Source organism: Aptenodytes patagonicus, chromosome 7 (assembly GCF_965638725.1).
Source record: "Aptenodytes patagonicus chromosome 7, bAptPat1.pri.cur, whole genome shotgun sequence".
Taxonomy (NCBI): Eukaryota; Metazoa; Chordata; class Aves; order Sphenisciformes; family Spheniscidae; genus Aptenodytes; species Aptenodytes patagonicus.
The window spans coordinates 28,590,935-28,615,157 of NC_134955.1; the positions used below are offsets into that span (position 1 = coordinate 28,590,935).

At 49.6% G+C, this 24,223-nt stretch overlaps 2 protein-coding genes across 4 annotated transcripts in view; one reads left to right on the top strand and one right to left on the bottom strand.

The window, feature by feature from the left end:
* Positions 1-2,607: 2,607 nt before the first annotated feature.
* ZNF408 (zinc finger protein 408) lies at positions 2,608-7,986 on the bottom strand. The gene is made up of 3 exons (XM_076343515.1): positions 7,748-7,986; positions 7,371-7,669; positions 2,608-6,882 (listed from the first exon to the last, which is right to left on the bottom strand). Exons 1-3 carry the CDS (start codon positions 7,984-7,986, stop codon positions 4,967-4,969), a joined length of 2,454 nt encoding a protein of 817 aa, XP_076199630.1. The 3' UTR covers positions 2,608-4,966.
* A 100-nt stretch (positions 7,987-8,086) lies between these two features.
* Positions 8,087-24,223, top strand: part of ARHGAP1 (Rho GTPase activating protein 1) — a 28,594-nt gene continuing 12,457 nt past the window's right edge. Inside the window, exons 1-4 of one of the 3 annotated variants that reach the window (XM_076344533.1) lie at positions 8,087-8,150; positions 14,997-15,180; positions 15,973-16,065; positions 21,417-21,446. In XM_076344533.1, the coding sequence (XP_076200648.1) occupies positions 15,042-15,180; positions 15,973-16,065; positions 21,417-21,446 (262 nt within the window). In that variant the 5' untranslated portion in view covers positions 8,087-8,150; positions 14,997-15,041. Of the gene's footprint in view, positions 8,151-14,662; positions 14,745-14,996; positions 15,181-15,972; positions 16,066-21,416; positions 21,447-24,223 lie in introns of those variants that run through there. The other 2 variants (XM_076344534.1, XM_076344535.1) reach the window with 2 other exon arrangements.

A 24,223-nucleotide genomic window follows, 5' to 3' on the forward strand; every position in this document is an offset into this window, starting at 1 on the left:
GAAGAGGATAGCAGCAAGGACAGTTTCTTTACTCTCTATATGATAATTTGGTTTTGGTCTCACATTACAGGTGGGACAAGTGACCTCAGGGCTGCTTTCACCAGGCATAATTGAGCAAGCCCATGTGGATGTGAACGCAGGGAAGAAATACCACTGCAGGAAGACTGACGCCCACCCCCCCAGTTGTAGTGATGAGAGACACAAATGCTGCTGTGTTTTATGGAGGTGTAATGCACCTGTGCAAGTGTTCATTATGGATCCCAGTAAGAAAGGCACCCAGACTCTGTAAAGTATTGATTAAAACACCATTCGTTGGGGATAACATTAGAAGGCAAAATAGGATAACATTAGATAATCTTACAGCCCTTCAGATGCTGAGAACACCAAGAAGTACAGCATCAGCCCATGCCATGCTGCACAGTGTCTGTGCTGAAGTTCACCAGTGTCATGGTCTTCAGAGGTTTTATAGGATTTTCTTGGAAGTAAACAACTCTATTTGTCATTTCTGCTGTCAATCAAAAGGATGTTCACATAAGAATATGCTGCTTCACTCTAAGATAAAGACAAGGACATGGTGGTGGCATCATCGCCAAGCGGAAGCAACCTGCAGGCTCCCCACTTAGGTTTAGCCAGCTAAGTTTATCCTGCGGCCAAGTGGTATGTGCAGCACTGGCCTGCACCGCCTCACCTCAACTTGTTACATGGATTGCCGGAGTATTTAACTTCATAAGAGCTTCCAGTATTCCAAGTCACTTCCTTTTTCATTCCTGCATATCTCTGTGTCTCTTCTTTATAATAACCAGGCAGCCTTTACACTGCAACTTAAGTCAACATTGTTGTATTTCTGCATAGATTTTTACCATCTTCTTGTCTTTCCTTTAAAGGAAAGGTGTTAGCATCTTTCATGGTATCGTGCATTATATAGGGTTAACTTTAAGCAACACTAGAATACAGCAGTTAAGCTTGGTTATCAGACAGGCAATAATATGCTCTAATACTGCCCTATGCTATCTTCCTTTAACGTTACTTCTCTTCTGGCTCCTACATTCATTCTGTTGCTTAAGCACCTGTTTAAAAAACTGAAACCAACCATTCTGTCACTATGTCTGGCTGCATCTTTTCCAGTTGCTGTTCTTCTTTCCCTCTGTGAAACAGGACAAACGCATCTACCAGGGCCATTAGGCTGTTAACTGTAACTGCTGAAACCTTTTATCTCAAGATTACTCAAAGTTACATCCATCACTTAAGTTTCAACTATTTCTTTACATTGGTTTTGCTTTATAATTTGAGATTTTCACTACATCCTGGGACATTTTCCAGCCCTTTATGGTATCTTACAACAATGTTAGTAATTAAAGATGCTGGCTCTTCACATTATAGCCTTTTCTTGTTCTGTAATGTGCTTCTAGAGCTCCTCTCTGTTTCTCCCATTCTTGTGGTTAGCCTCTGCAGCAGGACAGTGTACATCAGCTACCATCACCTCTCCAGCAGCTTTGACTTCCACCCCTCAAACATTTAACTCTTCTGCCTGTTCACCGTTCCTGTAAGCAACTTTTTATCATTTCATTTTCTTTCTGCCTTCACCCACCCATGGGTGATGGATGCTATTTTCTTTCTTAGGGTAAGAGAGTTAAGACTAATACCTTTACCCTCCCAGACTTACGGCTTTCAACACAGCCAGGAGTTTTGATCTCTTTCCCTCTATGAGTTGACTCTTCTTTTTAAGTGAAGAAAGCCTTTGGCAATTGTTTATTTCCTATGTAACTATTCTTCCAACTTCCGGGGAGCAGAGTATAGAGGGTTTGGCCTTGGCCTATTTTCTTGTGCCTTTGTCTGCTCTATGACAGATACAATTTGCTCGTTCAATAGTTGGGCCATTTCTGAATATTTTCCTGAAGTGAGTGATACAGTTTGATCACCAATTGTAACACTTTGGGTACAACCACAAAGGATGAATCCCCCATCCCCTCACACAGGGGTTCCCCTGTCCCTGAGGATGGGGGGAGCTGCCGAGCAGGGAGGACTTCAGGACCCAGAGAATCATCCCCTTCCCTCGCAGCTTGCTGCCACCTTTTCATTCAAACACCTTGGTCAGGTTTAAGCCAGTTTACGAGTTGGCCGAGGGTTGAACCCTGGCCATGGTGTGAGGTTTAAGTGTAACACTTAAGTTTACGTGCATGCCTGATACCTGGTGAGGCCCTGCCAGCATGAAGGACCCCAACCATCAGACAGACCGGTGCACTTGTCACCCTGGAGCACTGCAGCAGCACCCCAAAGCCCTGGTGGAGCCCCACCAGCCTGCATACCTGTGTGCTTGCTACCTGAAGGTGTAAGGGTCACAGGTGCACAAGACCTCCAGCCAGCCAGGTGATCCATGTGTCTGCTGCCCCGAAGCATAATGATTATTGGCATTATAATGCAGCATACTGTGTGCCTGTTCCCCATGCCAGTGTATGGGACCAGGCAGGCACCCATCCTTTTCCTCGCCATCCTTCTTGCAGTAAGGTGTCTCATCAGGATCCTGCCAACTACACCAAATGTAATGCACTGGTGCAAGTGTTTGTTATGGATCCCAGTAAGAAAGACACTCAGAGCCCATAATGTATTAATTAAAATACCGTTTATTGGACATAACACAAGAAAGGGTATAGCATTAGTTAATCCTACACCCCTTCAGATGCTGCAAACACCAAGTTGTACAGCATCGGGCAGATATCTAGTCAGGCCATGGCATGCTGCACAGATCTCATCCACGTTGAGATTCACCAGCATCGTGGTCTTCAGGGCTTTTATAGGATTTTCTTAGGAGTAAACAACTTTATTCATCATTTTGCTGTCAAGCAAAAGGTTGTTCACAGAAGAACATGCTGCTTCTAAGGTAAAGACAAAGACACAGTGGTGGCATCATCACCAGGTGCCCAGCAGGAGCCACCTATGGGCTCCTCAGTCAGGATTAGCCAGCTAAGTTTATCCTGCAGCCAAGTGATATGTGTAGCACAGCACAGACCTGCCCCTACCTACTCAGATCAACTGTTAGGTTGTTTCTGTGAGGACCTCCTAATTTGTAATTGCTCCTACTTTTTCTCTCCTATTATCTCAAAATAAAGAAGGTAGTTACAGGTCAGCAGATTAAGCAATAGGGGCCTGGATTCTCCCCTTCCCTTCCCCCAGTTGCTCCCCCTTCTCTCCCGGTTGTGCTGTGACAGAGGGCACACGCTTCAAAAAGCGCACGAGCCCAGCTCCAGCGAGAACACTTTGCAGCTGTGTCAATATTTGAAAACTGCAAGAGTTAGGATAGGCACCAAAGGGAGAGCAGTAGGAAGCACTGTGGCTTCAAATACAAGCCCCCCTCATACACCTCTGCTCCCACTGGTCTGTCTCCAAGCACTCAGGGCAAAGACTGAGCTCATCTGCCCCCTGACTTCAAAGAAAATAGCTGAAAAAAAGGACACCCAAAGATTTATCAGCTGAATTCACCTTCCATCCTCACTTCACATCTGACTCTAGCACCTTGTCTGCAAACAGGTCGTAAAAGTTTATGGAAAAGGTTGACTGTAGAAACTACAAAGAGCAGCTTTTCAGATTGTCACCTTGTTACATTCATAGCACCCCAAAAGGGAACTGTGCTACTGGCGATTCCCTGGTGACACTATACCCTCCTCTTGTGCAGCGGGCATAAAAAGCCCAGAGAATTTAGACCCCTAAGCAAAACTTTTTTTGGGAAATGCAGATGTTAGAGAAGGGCAAGATGGAGACCAAGAACAGCTAAAACTGAGATTGCAGCAAATGAAAGCAGTGTTTGTGTAACACGTGAAAAGGGAGTGCAGGGTGGGCAAGTCTTCAGAACTCTGTTAGGGCTGGTATTGTTGGTCTTTTCCTATAAGGCCATGTTCACATGGCGTTGGGATCTGTGCACTTCCTTCCTGAAACGGGATCAATTTCCTTCAGCATGCCTCAGCTGGCAAATGAGCACTAAAGACGGAGCAGTGGGAATACTGGGGTGTAGCTGTGGTGGTGCTGTCTTTTAGCTTTTTGCTGCAGGAGCAGGAAAGAAGTGGAAGAGAGGAAGCGAGAATGTGAGAAAAAGAACAAGGGAAACAGATTAATGAACCCAATTTGAATGTGGAGGGGAAAGGCAAAATCTCCTGAGCATACTGAGATGAACTGTTGGACCCTTACCTGGAGAGGTGAGGAGCCTCTCCGCTGGGGACAGTGAAAATTGCACTGTAGAATGCATTCGCATAGTGAGACACAAAGCTATCCTTTCATGTCCTCAGACAGACCATCCAGTCACCGTAAGGCCAGGAAGCCGACAGCAAGCAAAAGAGGTGACAGTGGAGAAGGAACACTCAGCCCTAGCTCCAAGGCAGGACTTTGCTTCTGCTAATTGTGAAAAATGCTCTTAAAAACCCCACAACAGAGGCAGCTAGTAAACACTTGGGAAGCTGCTTCCCAGCAATGTCTGGCATCAGCATCACCTTCAAATGATCAGAAGGCTGCTGAGCTCCAAGAGTAAAAGCCCAGGAAAGTGCTTGAGTAGCAACAATTAATTAGAGAAAGAAAAACTTGCAAGGAAGACATTGTTCAAAGCCACTGCCTTGAGACTTTTCCTGCCTTTCCCATGGCACACTGTCACCCACTGACAGCATAACAGAGGCAGAGGAGAAGCACTACTCATTAACACCATGGGTGTCTTCTCCAAGAAGCTATTCCCATCAACAGCAGCCTTCCCTGCACCAGGCCCGGCACGCGGCACGTGTAGGCTCATAGCTCCAAGGGGCAGCCACCAAAAAGACCCGGGTCTCCCAGGTAACCCAGTTACCTCCAAGACTGCTAATTCTGCCTGGGGCTGAGCCACAGGGCCTTGTTGCCACAGAGAGACAAGACAGCTAGGTTTTTTGTTGTTTTTTTTTTTACCCCATTTTAATAAGTACAGAAGAAGATCAGCCAGGGCAGGCTGGGATAGTCAGGTCCCAGTCTCGACCTCCACCACTTCTGCCACTGCTCCAAAGCCCACCCCCTCCTGGATGATGACCACATCACTTGGTGAGCCCTCATCCTGCACTATAATGCATTTGTCCTCATGCTCGGAGATGGTGATTTCAATGATGTCCTTTGCTGATGGCAAATGCCCAGCAGGCCTCCTGTATGCCCCAGGATCTGGGGGGCTGCCTCGAGACTGGTAAGTAGTAATGCAGTGACCGCTGGCTGTGATCAGCAGCTCAGCCTCATTTGCTGGCCCCGGCACCTCCACCATGAGCAAGGCGGGCTCTGCCGCAACCTCCTCCTGGTGGCCCTTCCTCTGAGGCCTTTTCCTTGCTGCCTGGGGTAGGTCCACAGCAAGCGAGGCCACTGCAGAGGTGAGTTCCTCAGGGTCCTTTTCTGCCTTGTGGGTGAGCACATGGCGTGCAAGGCTCTGGGGAAGGGTGTAGCCCATGCCACAGAGCTCGCATTTGTAAGGCTTGTCAGCCAGGTGGGATTTCTGGTGGCGCCGCAGCTTCGTGGCCAGGGTGTAGGACTTGCCGCACTGCTCGCAACGGAAAGGGCGCTCACCTGTGTGCAAGCGCTCATGGGCACGCAGCGTGTGTGGGTCCCGCAGCGCCTTGCCGCACACAGTGCACAGGTGGGCCTCACCTGTGTGGGAGATGAGATGGCGCCGCAGCTCTGGCAGCTTGGGGAAGGCGTCGCCGCAGAAGCGACACTTGTAGGGCTTCTCGCCCGTGTGCAGCCGGAGGTGCTCTCGCAGGTTGCTCTGCTGTCGGAAGTCCTTGCCGCAGTAGGGACAGGCGTAAGGGCGCTCCCCCGTGTGCAGGCGCATGTGGTTGCGCAAGGAGCCGGGGTTGGCCAGGTGGCGTCCACATATGGCACACTGGCATCCCTTGGGACCAGCTGGGCCAGTCCCAGTGGCCAGGTGGATCTTCCTGTGAATGCGGAGAGAGGGCCGGCGTGCAAAGGCCTTGCCACACTGCTCACAGGAGAAGGGGCGCTGGCCGGTGTGCAGGACCTGGTGCTCCTGCAAGTCTCGCTTGGTGCGGTAAGCCTTGTCGCACTGGGTGCACTGGAAAGGCCGCATACCCCGGTGGGCCAACACATGGGCCTTGAAGCTCTCCTCTGAACTATAGCTCTTGCCACACTCCGTACACAGGAAGGGCTTGTGGCCAGCATGGACAAAGCAGTGCTTCTTGAGGTGGCAGAGCTGCAGGAAGGCTTTACCACACTCCCCGCAGCGGTACCTGCGCTTGATCATCTCCTTCTGGGACAGAGCTTTTGATGGGGGGCCTGGGCTGCCAGAATGACCCTCCACCAGCTCCATATACTCCTCCTGCCCCTTAGGCCCCTCCAGTGGGCCCTTTTCCACATGTTCTGGGGACGCCAGTCTGGAGTCTTTGGAAGCTTTGCTCTCTTTCTCACAAGTCTCTACACTCTCTCCTTCAAAAGGACTGGGCTGCTGGGATTCGTGCCCAGCTGTCCTGCCACTACAGTCCTGCAGGCACTTCTGGAGCTGGCTGGCCAGAGCATGTACCTTGCACGGCTTGCCAACCAAGCGAGCACTGAGTCGAACCCCGCTTGAGGGCAACAACAGACCCAGGTCTCCTGGACATGCCTCTTTATGCCCCATCTCCACTTTTTCTGCTGCAGATCTGGGATCCACACCCTCATCCAGTTCTTCCTTGCACCTGCCATTGGCCTTAATGGTTGAGATTGTCTCGAGGTGCTGATTCTCAGTCCTCAGCACCTTGGCTTGCCATGGCTCATGTTCGGAAGTTGTGCTTTCCTCTTCTTGCAGTCTGTGGAAATATTTGGTGGGCAGCCTGCTAACCTCAGTAGGGACATCAAGGACTGTGGTTTCATCAGCTATCACCATGGAGACATTGGGATCCCCTGCACAAACACAAAAGCATGGCAGGTAAATTAACGCTGGCTTGTTGTTGTATGACACGATTGCTGCTGGATCAGAGGAACATGAACCTCGGAGACAGATACTCTGCTATCCAGCAATCCTGGGGCTCTGGCACGAAAACCATTACTTTCATGACGTTTTCTTTTAAACTGGGGAAGATGGGTGGAATCTCAGTTCTCTCACCACAGACTGTACCCGTGCAGCATTTCTAGTATTTCACAGGCAATGTTTCTAGGAGATATCATCATGACTGGCATAAAACAGGGCGGCATGCTCCTTTCTCGGTCGGTAGCTCTTAAAAGCGACGCAAGGTCAGGACAGCAATCTCGGAGGGGCTGCGGGGCGAACGCGCCAGCGCAGAGATGCTGGGGACAGCCGAAGGCACCCGGTCGCCAGCACCCAAGACCCGGGAAGGCCAGGCCGCCCATTTCACCCAGGCTGGGACGCGCGTCCACGGCACGGCACCTACCTGCGAGGGGCTCCGCCGCCGTCCCGCCGGGAGAGGCCCCGTCCCCCTGCACTGCCACCGCCACCGCCGCCTCCGCGGTGGCCGCCGGCCGCCCCCTCGGCCCGGCTTCCCGCGGCGCCGCTATCCCCTCGCCTCCGTCCGGCCGCCGCTCCTCCGCCGCGGCCCCGCGGGCCTCCTCGGGCCAGTAGAGCAGCTCCGCGCCCGCCGCGATGGGCCGCCGCGCCCGCAGCTGCAGCCGGCCGCCCGCCCAGCCCAGCGCCACGTTGGCCTCCGCCTCCTTCGGGCTCCGCTGCACCAGGCTGCAAGGCACGGCCACAGCGTCGGCCGCGGGCACGGCCGCACGGCCGCACGCACGCCCCGCCGCCCGCGGTACTCACCTCCTCCACCCCGGCCCCGCCACCTCCTCCCAGGCCCCGCCGGGCGGCCCCAGGAGCGCCCCGGCCGGCAGGGCCCGGCCCACGCACCACACGCCCGTGCCCCGCGCCCGGGACAGAGACGGCCCCACCGCCAGCCCGGGCGGCAGGCTCCGCAGCGCCGGGCAGGCGGCGCCGAGCGGCTCCTCGGGACCCGGCCCGCCGCCGCCCGCGGGGGACATGCCGGGACCGGGGCGCTCCATGCCGGCGGAACGGCGCGAGGGGGCGGCGGGCGCGCCCGGACGGCGTGCGGCGGCGTGCGGGGCGGGGCGGCGTTCCCCCGGCGACGAGCCGCGCTTCCGGCGGGCGGCGGATGCCGGCGGGGGGTTGACAGGCGGGCGGGCCGGGCGGCGGCCGGCGGCGGCAGGTACCGGCGGCGGGCGGGGCGTGGTGTCCGGGGAGCGCAGCCGGGCCCTTCGTGCAGCGGCGGCGGCGGCAGGGTCCGGGGCGGGCCGCGGGGGCACGGCGGCCTGTCCTGGCGCTGCCGGGGCGGGGCGGGGAAGGGGCCCGGCGGCGGGGCTGGGCCCGGAGCCCCGACCCCCTCTGCCCGGGCGTTGCCGAGCGCGGGGGGCGCCGGGCTTGCCCCGTGCGGGGAGGCGGTTATTTCTGCGGGAAACGCCGAGCCCGGCTCCTCGCTGACCGCCCCGCGGCAGGCTGCGGGGCGCGGCGGGAAGAGCCCGTCTGGTAAAGCGCCGCGGGCACCGGCGGGCGTTGCGGTCCCGGGACCTGGGCGGGGAGAACAAGGGCTCGGAGCCCGCGGAGTTTTAGTCGCTTCTTTGGTGTTGGCGGTGTAACTGACTGCTGGAGCAGGGGCACGGGGCCGGGCCGGATCGGGCTCTAGCCCTCGCTGCTCGCTTGTCCCGTCCCCAGCGGCGGGCACTGGCCGGTGGCTGCAGAAGATGGTGTAGGAGTGCTGCGGTAGGGGTGCAGGGTAACTTGCCGTCCCTTTTGGTGCCTAACAGCGCAGGGGCTGTTAAATGTCCCTCCGTTATGCAGTTGGCATGTGCTACAGGAACTTGGGGTTTTCTTTTAACAGTGTAAATAGCAAATCTTTGATTCTCTTATTTGCATCTTGAAGTTGGCTCTGGGTTGTCACAGGAGCTCAGGGAATGGGAGAGAATCAGACATATGGCAGAGAGGAGGAGGAGGAGGAGGAGAGGTGCAGCCCCTCTAGGGCTGCGTATGCTCCCGTTCCCTCGCATGCTCCGCGTGTGATGGGTGGATCCAGCACGACACTGATGGCAGCCTCTGTACTTTGTGTGAGAGCTCCGAGAGAAGAAGCTGAGCTCCATGCTTTTGCCCTCAGACCCTGCAGAGAACCACTAAGAGGAGGTTGATTGCTAGCTGGGATGGATTTCCAGTGGGCATGGAGGTGGCCTTCAGCAGAGGGTTTGAGGTGACTGCGGAAGGAAGGCTGCTCATTTTAAAAGCTGTTACAATAACGAAGGGCCAAAGAGTTTCCCCAAGCAATGGTGTGTCTGTCCTGAGTTAGTTGATCATGGTGCGCCACACAAAGCCAGTCTGGCTCTTGACCCCTTTGATTCTTTCAGGGCAGTACCGGGGTAGTGATGCTCTCAGTGGTATCATCAGTCTTGATGTGAGGGAAGACTTGGGCTGGACTTTCTCGGTGAGTCGCAGTCCTGGGGGTCATTCGTGCAAGTGAGGACTTTGAAGGTCTGCTGCTGAGTAACTGCTTCCTTTTTTTGCAGCGTGCTTGATATTAAGACTGTAGCAAAGTGCAGGGACTTGATTGATGTGTACAGAAAAACAGACATTTGTGCAAATGAAACGAAACTGGGAGGAAGTGCAGATGGCAGCAGAGTCAGAAAAATAATACAGTCACCCCAGAATTGGGATTCCTTTGGGTCTGAACGTTGCTTGTTAATCGGGCAGGGAAGAAGAGGCCACTTGGCTTTTGTAATTTTTTTATTGTGTGTAAGTACAGGTCCAGGGCGTGGTAATACATGCATGGACATATTTTGATGTGTAAGATTTACTTCTGAATTAATAGTACATCTGGAAGAAAAACAGGAAAAGGAAACTGCTGAGTAGGTGCAGCTTAGAAATAAATGATGGAAAAGTAGTGAAACTGGAATTGCAGAAAAAAATAGCCTGCATGAACAGCAGCTACCAAGACTTCATAGATACAAGTGAACTGTCTTCCCTGGGTAAATTCTGGTGGGATCTTGTATAAAGAGTCTCCAGCTCAGAATTTGTGTGAAAATTGTATTTTAAAGGGCTGAGGTTTCTCTCCTTCAGCAGAACGTGCTGTTCTACAGCACATATCTCTGTTATCGAGAGAGTAAATTTTTATTAGGCAGCAAGTGTTCAGGTCAACCAGTGTAGGTGCAAAAAACATACTTAAATGCTTGGAGAAATGGAAGCAGTTGGCTCTTTAGAGCCTGGCAGTAAGAAAATGCTTGTGATGCAGGTGTGATTCTTTAGTTTTTAAATGTTTTACTAGGCTTTTTACTTTTTAAATCTAGGTACGTCATTTTTCTTACATTATGATTGGCTATACAGGGTGCATCACTTGCATCTTGTCATGACATCTAAAACAAGTGGGGCTCTTAAATTGTGTTATGTCTGGTGAAATGCTGGTTTTTGACAACCATTTCACCCTTATACTGATACAGGATGGACTTTCTGTTCAGTGACAGGTCCTGCTTATGGGTCATTTTTGAGTACACAGGGAAAGATCTCATGCAGCTGCACTGTCAGGAAGTAAAATGTATACCCTTATACTGAGATCCCCAAGTAGTTTCTTACATCCTAACTCCAGGCCTCTCCTTCTCAGTGCCTGCTAGTTCCCAGGCATTTAGAGGATTATATTTCTCTAAACTGTTCTAGGGTTACCTGATGTGAGACCCTGTGCTTTTGTCTTTTGCACCGTTGGGAAAGGGCTGGGGAAAATTCTGCAAAAGCCTTCTAGAGCTCTGTGGGAGCTACAGTCTGGTTCGCAAGAAGGACTGGAAATCTAAGAGATCTTCTGCTCTGCATCCTCATTCCATTTACATTTCTGCCATGGACCACTAACCTAGAGCCAAGGAATGGAGCTGCCTGCATGGCTGTGAAAAGCATGTGGAGGTACCTGGGGAGTCTGGTCTGCCTTTCCAAGGGGTAAGGAAGGTTTTGGCAAGAGCACTATCCGCTGAGCATTTTTTCCAGCGTGGAACTGTAAGGATACTACTAACAACTTCCTTCTTCCATGTGGTGCCAACCTAGGATTAATTTTATGCCTAAGGGGAAATCCCCCAGTGCTGTCTAATAACCAGCTCTTCTGCCTCTGATCAAGCACTGCAAGTTGACTGTGAAGCCAAGTCATGATCTGTGTAGGGACAAGTGAGGATGCTTGGTGTCTTGCTGGCCCTATGGCAGTACCATCACTGCTCTGTGGGAAGATTTGGATTTGGTCCCTAAGCTCTTCAGGACCTTGCTTTGGGGACACTGTTGCTACTGGGCATCCCCAAGAATCTCACATGAAAGGCATCTCAGTGGATGGCAGCAGTTGAACGTAGGTCCTCTGTCCCCACTGGGGCCGGAAAGTCCCTGGGAGCTGGGAATCATAGAATAGAATCATAGAATCATTAAGGTTGGAAAAGACCTCTAAGATCATCGAGTCCAACCGTCAACCCAACACCACCATGCCCACTAAACCATGTCCCTGAGCGCCTCATCTACACATCTTTTAAATACCTCCAGGGATGGTGACTCCACCACTTCCCTGGGCAGCCTTTTCCAATGTTTAACCACTCTTTCAGTAAAGAAATTTTTCCTCATGTCCAATCTAAACCTCCCCTGGCGCAACTTGAGGCCATTTCCTCTCGTCCTATCGCTTGTTACTTGGGAAAAGAGACCGACACCCACCTCGCTACAACCTCCTTTCAGGCAGTTGTAGAGAGCGATGAGGTCTCCCCTCAGCCTTCCCTTCTCCAGGCTAAACAACCCCAGTTCCCTCAGCCACTCCTCATAAGACTTGTTCTCCAGACCCCTCACCAGCCTCGTTGCCCTTCTCTGGACACGCTCCAACACCTCGACGTCCTTCTTGTAGTGAGGGGCCCAAAACTGAACACAGTATTCGAGGTGCGGCCTCACCAGTGCCGAGTACAGGGGCACGATCACTTCCCTCCTCCTGCTGGCCACGCTAGTTCTGATATAGGCCAGGATGCCATTGGCCTTCTTGGCCACCTGGGCACACTGCCGGCTCATGTTCAGCTGGCTGTCAACCAGCACCCCCAGGTCCTTTTCCGACAGGCAGCTTTCCAGCCACTCTTCCCCAAGCCTGTAGCGCTGCATGGGGTTGTTGTGGCCAAAGTGCAGGACCCGGCACTTGGCCTTGTTGAACCTCATACAGTTGGCCTCGGCCCATCGATCCAGCCTGTCCAGGTCCCTCTGCAGAGCCTTCCTACCCTTGAGCAGATCAACACTCCTGCCCAACTTGGTGTCGTCTGCAAACTTACTGAGGGAGCACTCGATCCCCTCGTCCAGATTATTTATAAAGGTATTGAACAAGACCGGCCCCAAAACTGAGCCCTGGGGAACACCGCTCGTGACCGGCCGCCAACTGGATTGAACTCCATTCACCACAACTCTCTGGGCCCGGCCGTCCAGCCAGTTTTTGACCCAGCGCAGAGTACACCTGTCTAAGCTGTGAGCTGCCAGCTTCTCTAGGAGAATGCTGTGGGAGACGGTGTCAAAGGCCTTACTGAAGTCCAGGTAGACCACATCCACAGCCTTTCCCTCATCCACTAGGCGGGTCACCTGGTCATAGAAGGAGATCAGGTTGGTCAAGCAGGACCTGCCTCTCATGAACCCGTGCTGGCTGGGCCTGATCCCCTGGTTGTCCCGCTCATGCCTTGTGAGCGCCCTCAAGATGAACCACTCCATAATCTTCCCCGGCACCGAGGTCAGGCTGACAGGCCTGTAGTTCCCCGGATCCTCCTTCCGGCCCTTCTTGTAGATGGGCGTCACATTGGCAAGCCTCTAGTCGTCCAGGACCTCCCCCATTAACCAGAACTGCTGATAAATGATGGAGAGTGGCTTGGCGAGCTCCTCCGCCAGCTCCCTCAGCACTCTCAGATGGATCCCATCTGGCCCCATAGACTTGTGAGCATCCAGGTGGCGTAGCAGGTTAACTGCTTCCTCTTGGATTATGGGGGGTTTATCCTGCTTGCCGTCCCTGTCTTCCAGCTCAGGGGGCTGAGTACCCTGAGGATAACTGGTCTGAGGGGCTGCCCTGGGGGGGGCTGCAGATGCTTCCTCAGCAAGGGGTGCTGGGTTGTGGGGCTGCTGAACTGCAGTGGGGAATGCTTTAAGCACACTGACTCATAGGAGTTGGTGCCTGGTGTTACCATAGAAATCGGATCAGCTGCTAGGGGTGGGGAGTCCTTGTCCCTTGGCTCTGCTGCTGCGTGGTTCCAGCATGAGCTCACGGTGCAAGGTAACCTGATTTCTTGCTCCTTGTCCCTTCAAGATCAGAGGAGGTCAGGCAGCTCTCGCGGCCTTCACTGGAGGGCAGGGAATAATTTTACTTGGGTCTCTGCTTGGCTGCAGTGGTCAGACCCTGTGTGTTTGCTGTGCTCTCTTGGTGATCTGCTGCCCATATATGTCTTGCTCTTTCATATTTTGGGAAAGTTCCTTCATTTGCTTAGCAATAGCTCCCAGCCCTTTGGGAGCCCCAGAGAGGTGAAAACTGGTTGTAAACTGGTGAGTAGAAGATAAGGGAGGACAGGAAGCAAGAAGCATGGAATGATCCAGAGGGAGGGGACAAACACTGAATATCCAATTTCCTGTACTCTGAAAATGCATCCCCAAGCTTGGTCACAAGTGTTGCCCCAAGCATGGATGTGACGCCTTCCGATGCTCAGTCTCTCACAGTTTTTGTCCTCTATGCTCACATCCGAGTAACTGTTTCATCATCTTCTCTGGATAAATACACACATTCAAGCTCTAGGGATGGAAGATGCAACACATCATTGCCCCCCTCCGTTCTGCTAAAGGAAATAACTTTACTGTGAATATAATCTTTCCACAGAAAGGCGTTGTGCCTCCTTAGATCATCTGTGAACCCTTTGCTCTCCTCGTAATGCAAAACAAGCACAAGCCTGTCTGAGAAGCAGTGTTACAAGAGTCTTGCTGATGCAAGGTGTCATTTTGTTTTGCTACAGTTCCTCTTGGCTTGCTGCCTGTTGTCCATGTGGTCTGTGTGAGCAATCCAGATCTATGTACTTGTCCTTTCCAGTGTTTCCTTGCTTATTTCCAGACATTGGCATTAGAGGATAACAAGCTGTTTTCTAGGGGTCATCCCTACGAACTGGTACCCTTAGGAGGTGCTGTATGCTGTGCTAGCTCATTCCTGGGTTTGACATATCTTCTGCTCCGGCTGAGAGTGAGAAATATTTGCAAGCAACAGCAAACATACTGAGCTGTCTGTTTCTTGGACCCTCTTAATTCCTTGGTCTCCTGAGTATTATGGCATGCTTTGTGAAAAATACTCATTCTAGCAATATGGCTTTAAGTTAAAGAGGTTATTCCTTGCTCTCATATAGGAGAAAGGATTTGCTGGGTGATGCTGAAAGGAGATGAAGGTTGTATGTGTATTGTTCTCCCTGTCTTACTAGCTCAGCCTACAAAATCCTGTTTTAAGAAGCTGTTCACTTCTGTATTCAGATCCCAGCACACTGAAGCACCCACTTCAGTGTTGTTGAGAGCTCTGGCCCTCCCTTATGGGGAGAAGGGGGGGTGATTCCTGGGAAAGCTTCCAGCACTGGGCCAACTGTGGAAACAGCTGGGCTTTGTGCCAGCCCTTCAGAGGGAGGGGGAGCTCAGAGCTGGTACAGTGAGTGTATCAGGCAGGGGCTGGTGTAGCCTGTCGCCTTCCTCAGCGTCTTGCCACTGCTCCTGTTTCAGGGGAGAAACTACTCTGGACAGGGCTGTGGTCAAGCAGAGACTCGCTGAGGGGGTTGGTACAGGCTCCTGATGGCTTTTGATAGCAGTTGGCAAGAAAGAATCTGACATATGTCTGACATATGTCGGTGCTCCTGGCTTGGAGGAGGAGGAGGAGGAGTTCCTGCCTGTGTTAAGGGGGAGGGGAAGTATGATCTCTGGATAAGTAAAGATAAGGGAGGATTTGAGGAAAATCAGTGAGAAGAGGAAGAGCCTCTATGGGGAGGTAAACTTGTGATGTCTGTGTCTCACCTAGCAATCTCTGCAGTCCTCATTCTAGACACTGCAAAATAAACTGCGGTATTTGGGGACCATGGCTACAGACCCACTCTCGGAGCTTCAGGATGACCTGAACTTGGATGATACCAACCAGTCCCTCAGCCAGCTCAAACTGGCCTCCATAGATGATAAGAGCTGGCCAGCAGATGAAGCCCCTGCTTTTCCCAAATCAGGTAAGTATCCTGCTTGTCTGGGGTCTGGGTTTTGGCCAAAAAGGAATTGTTTGTCCTGCAGCATTGTGGTCATATCTACATATACAGAGAGCCCCAGCTCCATTTGAAAGCTTTATAGACACATTAATCTTGCACCACACCCAAGTGAATTAGCCCTGCTATTGAGCAGCACTAAAAAGCTCAGAGCCAGCTGATGTAAATATACTCTTCTCAGTCCTGTGGCTGGCTGCACTTTGGTGCTGACAGTACAGACATGCTGTAAGTCCTTGAGTGCCCTCTGTTATGGTCTCTTGCAGGATAGTTTGGCCTTCCTGAGTGGAAGGGTCTTGAACTTCCATGTGGGAGGTGGGGCTGGAGATCTGAGTTGTTGCTGTGAAATCCTGCCCAAAGAGGTCAGGAAATTAGCTGAAGGGCATATAGGATGGCCATCCATCAAGGGACGATGTTAAGATCCTCCTGCTCTAAAAAGTCATGACGGTGCCCTTGGCACTTGGGTTTTGGTCTTTGTGAATGTTTGTGACATATCTGAACAGTCATTTTTGAGAGGATGTACAGTCTGAGGAACACGTATGGACCTCATAGGATTGACAGGTCTCTTCTGAAGTCATTGCTGCTCTTGCCCCCTCAGAATTTCAAAGGTGGGTTTCCGGGGTGGATGGGTGCATACATTAGTCCCTCCCATGTTGAAGAGCCATTTTTTCCTCATCCCTCTATCTCTGTCGCTCTATCCCTCTATCGCTAAGGTGCTCCAGATCCCTTCTTCTAATTGCTTGTTCCTTGTGTTTTGTGCAGAGGACTCCAAAGGCTCCCCTGAGCCCATCACTCACCTGCGGTGGGATGATCCCTACTATGATATCGCCAGGCACCACATTGTGGAAGTAGCAGGTAGTGGTCTTTCTGTTTTCCCCTTTGATGTCTTTGCAGCTGGGCTGAGGAAGGGTCTTTCTAATGGGGTTGTGGGGGTATCTGCTATATGCCAGGCCCAAGTGGCCATGGCAGCTGGCATTGTAAAGAGAAGGAGCACCAAACTTCTTGAATGTTCGCAGTATGTGTAGTTTTCTGTTGACCTCGGTTAAACTTGCATTCCTTCTTGGCTCTTACTGTCTTGATTATATTATTAGCAGGACTTGGTTGCTTTTGCTGAATTGTTTTAGATGTGGCCCTTGACTATATCCTGAGCACAAGATGTGTTTTTTGCATGATAAAGCCACAGAAATTACCTAGTTATGCAGTACAGCTGCAAGGTCCTCAGCTGACTGAGTAATCCACAGTAGGTCTGGCAGCTCTCTCATATCTGAATGGCCAGAGCTTGCTATCCTGTCCAGAAACAGCGTTTACAGAAATCTGAAATAGGGTCAATAGGCCCATGGCTCACTGCAAGGAAAGACCTGATCATTCAGGGTCACAAGCATTCGGATTTTCTCTGTAAACTAATATCCATATTATTTTAATTACACTAACCCTCGGAGATTTAGTGATGGGACCTCCATAAAAAAGAGTTTTGGGGGTAGTTTTAGGTAGCTGCGGTAAGTCTGAGGGAAGGGTAATCCCAGTTTGTCTTGCATTCCTTGTTTAAAAAAAAAAAGCTCCTCTTCAACCTGTTGTGACTTGATTCATACTTCCTCCTTGATTATCTGTAGCCACCTCCTACCCCTCCTATTGCCATTTCTCTGTGCCTTGGTCCCTGCCCCACATGTGAATTTGCAGCAAAGCAGAGGCACAAGCTGGAGTCCTCCTGATTCAGGGTTGTTCTGCAGCAGGGTTTGACCACAGAGGGAAGATTCTCAGGCACTTACCTTGGTAAGAGTTGTCCTGACATTGTTCTTTTCTGGACCGTCTTCTAGAATGAGCTTTCTTTCTCCTAACCTCTCACGTTACAGCTTTTGGGGAACAAAACGATAATGGCAAACTCAAAACTTTGTTGTCCTTTGTCTCCTGCGTGCCTCTGGCTGCTCAGGCTGACCGGCAGGGTGTTTAGCATTTGGGCCGTTATGTCTTGTAGATTTGCCACAAGCGCTTTCATTTGCAAATGTGTTACTAACCTTCTTTCCCATGGGGTTGGAGTTTCAGGACTGGGGTTTATAGAGGTTTGCACCCTGGTCTCCCTACTTTTGAAACTGGGAAGGGACAGATGTGTGGACCCCACCGTTTCAGTGATAATAGCTAGAATATCTGGAATGCGAATGGCAGAGGTGACTGGTGTTTCTGGACTCTGGGAGCTGGTGAGTTAAATGATACTGTTGTTCACTTCAGACAAAGCTTCAGACAAAGTGCTTAGCAGAGACTTTAGATCAGAGACATTGATAAGACTGGAATGTCAGCCCAAACCAAGGATATACTTTGTGTGCTGCCTCTGACATAAGCAACAGTCTTTCTGCGGGATTTCTGTTCCGAGGTAACATGATTTTTTTTTTCCCCCCAAGCTCTCTGAATAGAGTATCGTTCCAGTGGAGGTGTGTCTCAGTGGCTGTTGGAATGCAGCCGTTTGACACGTTGTCTAGTTTAGCAAATGAAGAATTATCTAACTTCCTGAAAGGATTTTGGGGTGGTATGATGGCTGTCTGGGAGGCGTGCCTGCATTCTGAAAGAGATCTCTTCCCCGTAGTGGTTTAAATTTGTGTTTCTAGTGAGCTCTCTGTTCCTGTTGTGTCTCTGTATGGTGCAGAAGCAGCTCAGAGGAGCTTCTGTTGTTGGCTGCTCCTGGCCCATTTTCACCAGTAGCTGGTTTATCTGAAAGCCTGTGATGGTCCCACACACAGAATGTGGTGCAATGCCTTTCTTGGCATTGGAAGAGTTAGTAGCACAGCTCCAGATACTGGATTTGCTGCCCCATAGTTTTGAAACTTGCTGGTGTCTCATCTCCTGGAAGCAGGATTTATGAAGTTGATAACAACTCAGGGCCTGAGTTGTAATCTGGGCTCTGGGGTGAAGCTGTTCGGTTTTCTTGGTCAATAATTAATCATGTTAACTGTTCGGAGAATCAGCCAGGGTAATGTTCTCTGGACTGTTGTTGGAGGCAAACAATCTGGGAAAATCTGGAAAAATCCTATTAGAAGTAGCCTGGAGAATCAAAATCTCACTGGAGGATTAATATGAAACTGTTTGGATCTGGCTCTACTGACAAGTTGTGCTTGTCATCACCCTCAGGTGCAATAAACGCTCGCCACGCTGAGCCTGAAACAAAATAGTTCCACCCCGGTTCTCTTGTAAATATTAGCAAATGGCAGCAGATCAAGGGTAGTTTTATCCATTCTGCTGATTTATGAGCTTTCTCTTCCGTGTCCTTCCCTGTTCTGCACTTCAGAGCAGAAAGCATATGGCTAACCCTGTTCCTGCCTTCCCTGAAATATATTCTGGGATGATGATGCTATTTTGAGACAAAAACAGAAGGCTGGTTCCCATCCTCAGGCTGAACTCCATGATTCCAGGGTTATCCTGTGTGGTCAGAAAAGTAATTGCTTCTTGCAGGATGGATGCATGGTGTTAATAACTTATTAAAAGCCCAGTTTTGATGACAAAAAGTTAGCGCACTCATTTTCTAGCTGACCTCAATTTCTGATTCAGTTCAAGGCACGCTGGATTTGAATATTCTGGCTATCTGGCCTAAAGAGGGAAAACAATATTGAAAAACATTTTGCAGAATTTGCTAGAAAAATAAGGGGTTTGGTTTTGTTTTTCACTTAAAAATAGTGCAGCAGTTTCATGGAGACTCTTCTTTGTGCCCTATGCTCCTGTCTCTTCTGGGGACTGGAATCTTCCTGGAAGAGGCTGTCCATGGGGAAGGAGCAGGCATGTCATTGCTGTCCCTTGTGGTGGTGTGTCACAGGAAGGTGGCAGCAAAAGGCATCCAGGCCACAGTTCTGAGGGAGTACCGTGGCATTATTATGAATCAGAATATTTTAGTTTTGGGAAACCTTTTGGTTCTGGGATTCAGTGCTTTTCTGAAGGAAAGAGATGATACTCTGCCTATCCTTTCAGACCTGCCTTAAGGTGTGTGTTTCTGGAGTGTTTTACGCAGGCTCCTGAGAGGTCTCTGTGTGGTTGTGCTCTTCTTGAGTCCGAGTTCCTCTTTTTGTGACCATTATAGCAGAGAAATTCATCTGTACACGTGGCTAGAAGTTGGAGCAGAGGCAGCTCGATTTCACTGCACAAACCACTTCTGCAAAGTGTGGGTTTTTTCCTTGCGTTCGGAGGAAACGCAGGCTTCTGGTTGAAGGCTGTTGAGGAACTATCCCAAATTTCTGTTTAAGAGTTTCTGTATCCTCCTGCTAACTCTTATATGGCAAAGGTGCTGCTTCCATCTCCTTTGGGGTTGAGGCAGACTAGAGTGACATAATCTTGGCCTTGAATTTCAGCAAAGGCTGAATTGCAAGAATATGGCAGATGGTTAATAACAGTCTGAAGGAGGTCTCTGGAGATGGCAGTGCCTACTGGAAACCTGGGCTGTGTGGGAAGAGCAGGGCTCTTGACCGCTCTCTGGCAAAGTGTTCCTTCCTCGTTCTTCTGCCCAGTCCGAAATACTGATCTCGCCTTTGTGGTCAATATGCAAACCTATAGCTATGAGGTGCCTCAGCATTCCCATTTTACACAATAACTGGCTTTGTTCCTTTTGGGATAAGAAAACTGGGGCTTAACATATGATTGGCGTATGAATTTTCCACTGCTGTGGAGGCTAGAAGTTGGTGTAGCAGTTGTCAGGACAGTGGCCATCACTGTTTACTTCAGCTATGTAGTCCCTGCCCAGTGACTTCAAAGCTTTGCTGAAGCTCAGAGCATGTTTCCGCTAGTTTTTGTGGGAAATCTGCTGCCTCACACCATTAATTGGCAGTCTGCAGGGCTGCCCTCACAGACAAGGCGTGATGCTAGTGTGCATAAGACCTGCGATTGAAGTGGGAAAGCAAGGTAGAGAGCTGGGGATGTACCTTCTTGTGTGTTACTAGACTGAAACTGCAGTTTCAACAGTGAATCTTTTTTCAGTGGTGAATCTGGTACCAAACCTACCTGAAAAGCATTGTGGCTGGCTGTTGGCTGCGGGTGCCAAAGTTGTAACTAGTGCTGATGATTAGCTGTTGCTGTCAGTGATTGACATGGGGAGGTAAAATCAATCTTGGAGCACCAGTAGCTGTTGTTTCACTACGCAGGCAAAGGTAGAAGTTGCAGACAAAACTTGTGTTGAAAGTATGTTGCAGTGTGTCTTTGGTGGCTAATGGGCTCAGCAAAGGCCTCTGATAACAAGGGTCCTTTTCCCTTCCAGTATGCTACATTATTATTGGCTTCATTAATACAGGGTGCCTGCATTTCTGCTGCTTTTGGATGTAGTTTCTGGCTTTGACTTTTTTTTTTTTAAAAGTATTGGTATGGTACGGAATGATGAGTTGCTTCTGTAGAATTGGGCCCATCCAAAGCAAGCCCAGCTTGTGCACCATGTTTTGACATGTGAGATCAAGGGAACGGAGAGTTTCTAAGGGATTCTCAGTTTCTAATGGAGACCAAGGGAGTGGAGAGTTTCTTTCTAGAGCCCTGCTCTGCTCAGGATCCTGTCTTGATAGGCCTATGTGGGTCTGTTGAGTATGTAGCTGTAAGAGTGATGGAAAGGGGCTGGGCATGGCAATAAATGCCTTCGCAGATGCCTCCCTGCCCAGAAAAACCTTTTTTCTTTTTTCTAATTGGCAGTTGGTTTTTTTAATTATTAAAAATCTACTAAACTTTTTTTTTTTTTTAAAAAGCTATGGGTGTGTTGAAGATCTAAATTGTCCCCATCTTCAGCTTATTAGTGAAATTTAGCTTCTTGCAAAACAATCTGTTGGATGCATCATTCATACGGTATGATCCCATTCTCTATACACTTCTGAAGTTGTTCAAAAGACCTTGACATTCAGAATTAATTGCATTTAACCCTTTTAAAAGTGGCAGTACGGCAGTTGCCGTTTTGGTGGTAGGGGAAATGTAACAGTAAGGGCCAGAAATTTGGCTGTGATTATACAGAATTAGTTGCAAATTCAAGAAGGAGACTCAGGAATCACGGGTTGCTGTTACTGCCTCTAATTGTTAGATAAGGTTGCTTTGGAGAGGAGCATGGGGGAAAGATGAAATAGAAGGAGCTTGACTGCTGCAAGACAGCAACTAAATGCATCCCAGTAGCAATCTGGCTAGACTCTGAGACTTTATACTCAATATTACTTTCTGGGAAAGGGTGCAAAGCTTGGCTTGCTGTAACTTTGTTTCTGTTCCTCCAGACCAGGGTGCACTTGATGGGGCCCAACCAGGTAGGTAGATTTTTTTGTGGCACTAACATTTGGTACTGTAGATCATGGTATTCCTTTAGCATGACCGTGGCCTGTAGCTGGACTGTCTCAGGGGAGCCCAAACTTTGCTCAGCCTCAGGCTGCACCAGCAACTTTTCAGGAGTCCAAAGGCTGCACAAAACTGTCATCTGAGGGCTGCACCTCTTTCTCAGGCACAGCAGAATCATCTGAGCCAAATTTGGCATGGGGGCTTTACTTTGGGCACTTTGGAGCTCTGGGGTCTCAGTGTAAATCCTGTTCCTCTTCTGTCATGGTGGTGGCCTGCTTGGACCAGTTCATTCTGAACTCAGATTTACCTCGTTGTCATGTGTGCTTTGGAAGTTCATCCTAGGATTGCTTCCTATTCCTTCATATGATCTGCTGCGGCGCTCACATGCTAGCAGCTGGCACTTAAACTGGATTCTCCAGCTGAAAGCAAGTGTTATCTATTTCTTCTCCATTTGGCTGCAGAGACATTGTGTTTTGGTAACTTGTTCCTCATTCTAGCCTGAAGCTGTGCTAGACTGCTCTGTGCTTGCTAAGCATTTGTTAATACTCTCTGGACTTCAGTCCCAAGCCTTAAGAATTTGGCTGCTGGTGCTTTCACACTTCTCAGTGTAGATGAAAACTTCTTTTGGTGTGAAATTCTTTCGGCTATTTCTGAACAGCAGGCCAAGACTTTCACACAGTCCATGGAAATGCTGATCCTCCCTGCCTCATTATGTGGGCTCTTCTCCCCCGTTTGCCGTGCTCTCAGGCATCCTCCCATTTTGCATTCTTTAATCTGACCCTCTAGTATATTTTGTATCAGAGCTGTAGTCGCTTGGTAAGGCTTTATTCTGGCAGTGTTTGGATATTGGGAATATCCAAAATTCCACCCTATAGGTGGAAGATACCATGTTAAAATACTTCTACTTGGAGCTCCTTACCTTCTTTTCCTGAGGGGCTACATCCACTTTGGAATTCAACAGGCAGCTAAAATCTACTATACTTAAATACTGCCCAGCTATGTCATAAGTTTGGCAGGAACCTGAAATTACATTAGAGAAGTTTTTTACTGACAGTGGCTCTGATAAACATCCTAAGCTTTGTGAAACTTGTGTAGTAATGTTCCAGAATTACGTAGCGGTGTCCTCTCCTTGGCCCTGAACTCTGTTAACTTTGCTGTTTTACCAATAACACCAGCTTTTGGTGGCAAGTTTTATCCGTCTGCATTCTCTCAGTATCAAAGTACCAGGATATTCCCTTTTGAATCTTTCATCGAGGTGAGCCCTCAGCTGAGGGTACCTGATGAAGGTAGGAATGAGCAGGATCCCTGGGCTGCAGTTATGCTGCCAGTGAGTAGTATGACAGCTTCCAATCATGGCATAAAGCCTAATGGATACATTTCAGGAGAAATACCTAGAAATACATAGCAGGATTTGCAAGTCAAGCATGTATTTTCTGTGTTGGCTGTACAGATTCATTTAATAGAGAATCCTGTCTCAGGACAGTACTGCTACCTTGACATGAGTTTCTGTTCTGATACATTTGTATTGCTGCAGGTTTCAATCTGAAACATTAGCCTCAGTATTTAAACTTCAGCTCTTTTAGAAGTATGGTCCTGCACTGATGGCTTGGAACCACAGCAATGATGTTCCTTGCCCCTTGTCTCAGAAGTGCACTGGAAACGCTGCTCTTCGGGTGAGAGGAAGAACTGAGTTTGGGCCTTAAAAGCGCCATAACAGTGTTCAGGAGAATTAGCATGTCCATCAGTGCTACAAGTTAGTATCTCTTTAGATGAGCAGCTGTCTTGACTGGAGAGGCTTTGCATGTTGGCTACTGTCTTGTTCTTTGTTGTTAAAAAAAAAAAAAATCTGAATTACATCCTATGGGGAGGTAGTTTAATTCCAGTGTAGATTGAAAATATTTTTTATGTATGAACTTACAAAGGTATGCACATTGTTGGGTGCTCTGTGAGTACTGATGGTATATAATTGCTTCTTTGCTGGTTTGTTGTTGAGCATTCCTCATCTGGGAGAGGAGACAGCCTGAGAAGCTGAGTGATTGCTTCATGGTCTATAGTTGTGTTCAATGGAAACTTTAGCTATTTGCAATTGCAAACAAGGGGTGAAAACCTAGGTACGTAAGATTAATATTGCAAACAGGAGAGCGAACAGTACAAGGGATGGAGCATCTGGGAAAGATCAAACGCGATAAGAATCTGTTTGGTCTGAGGCAGAGAGGCCACCTGCAGGCAGTTTCCTCCAACAGCCAAGAATGCATGGAGTGGACTTTAGGTTCTTTATAAATTGGAATAACTGATTGTTCAGCTTTGATGCTGAATTTTGAATTTTGTCATGTCTGGAGGAACCAGACTGATCTGATATATGTCAGGTGGAAACAAGATTGGCAGCTGGTTGTTTTGAAAGTGTCTGTGTTGACAGGCTGAGCTCAGTGTGATGAAACTGGAGTGAAACCCAGAACTCAGAAATGGGCATGCTGGTTCCTGTGTAGGTCTCACGCATAAATTCATTCTGATTTGGAAGGCAAAACGGGCCACTCCTTTTTCAGTCATCCAGAGGACTATAGATTATCTTTTGGTGTACTTGGCCCTGGAAATTATCCAGGGGAAACATGCCATCTCCCCTTTGGCAGAATCATGGATCGTCTGTTTTTTCTTTACCAGCGATCCCAGGCCTTTTCACCAAGGCTATATAAGGAACGAGATTCTAGACTTTGCATAGGCCCTGCCATAGGCTTTCACGTCATTCCAGAGG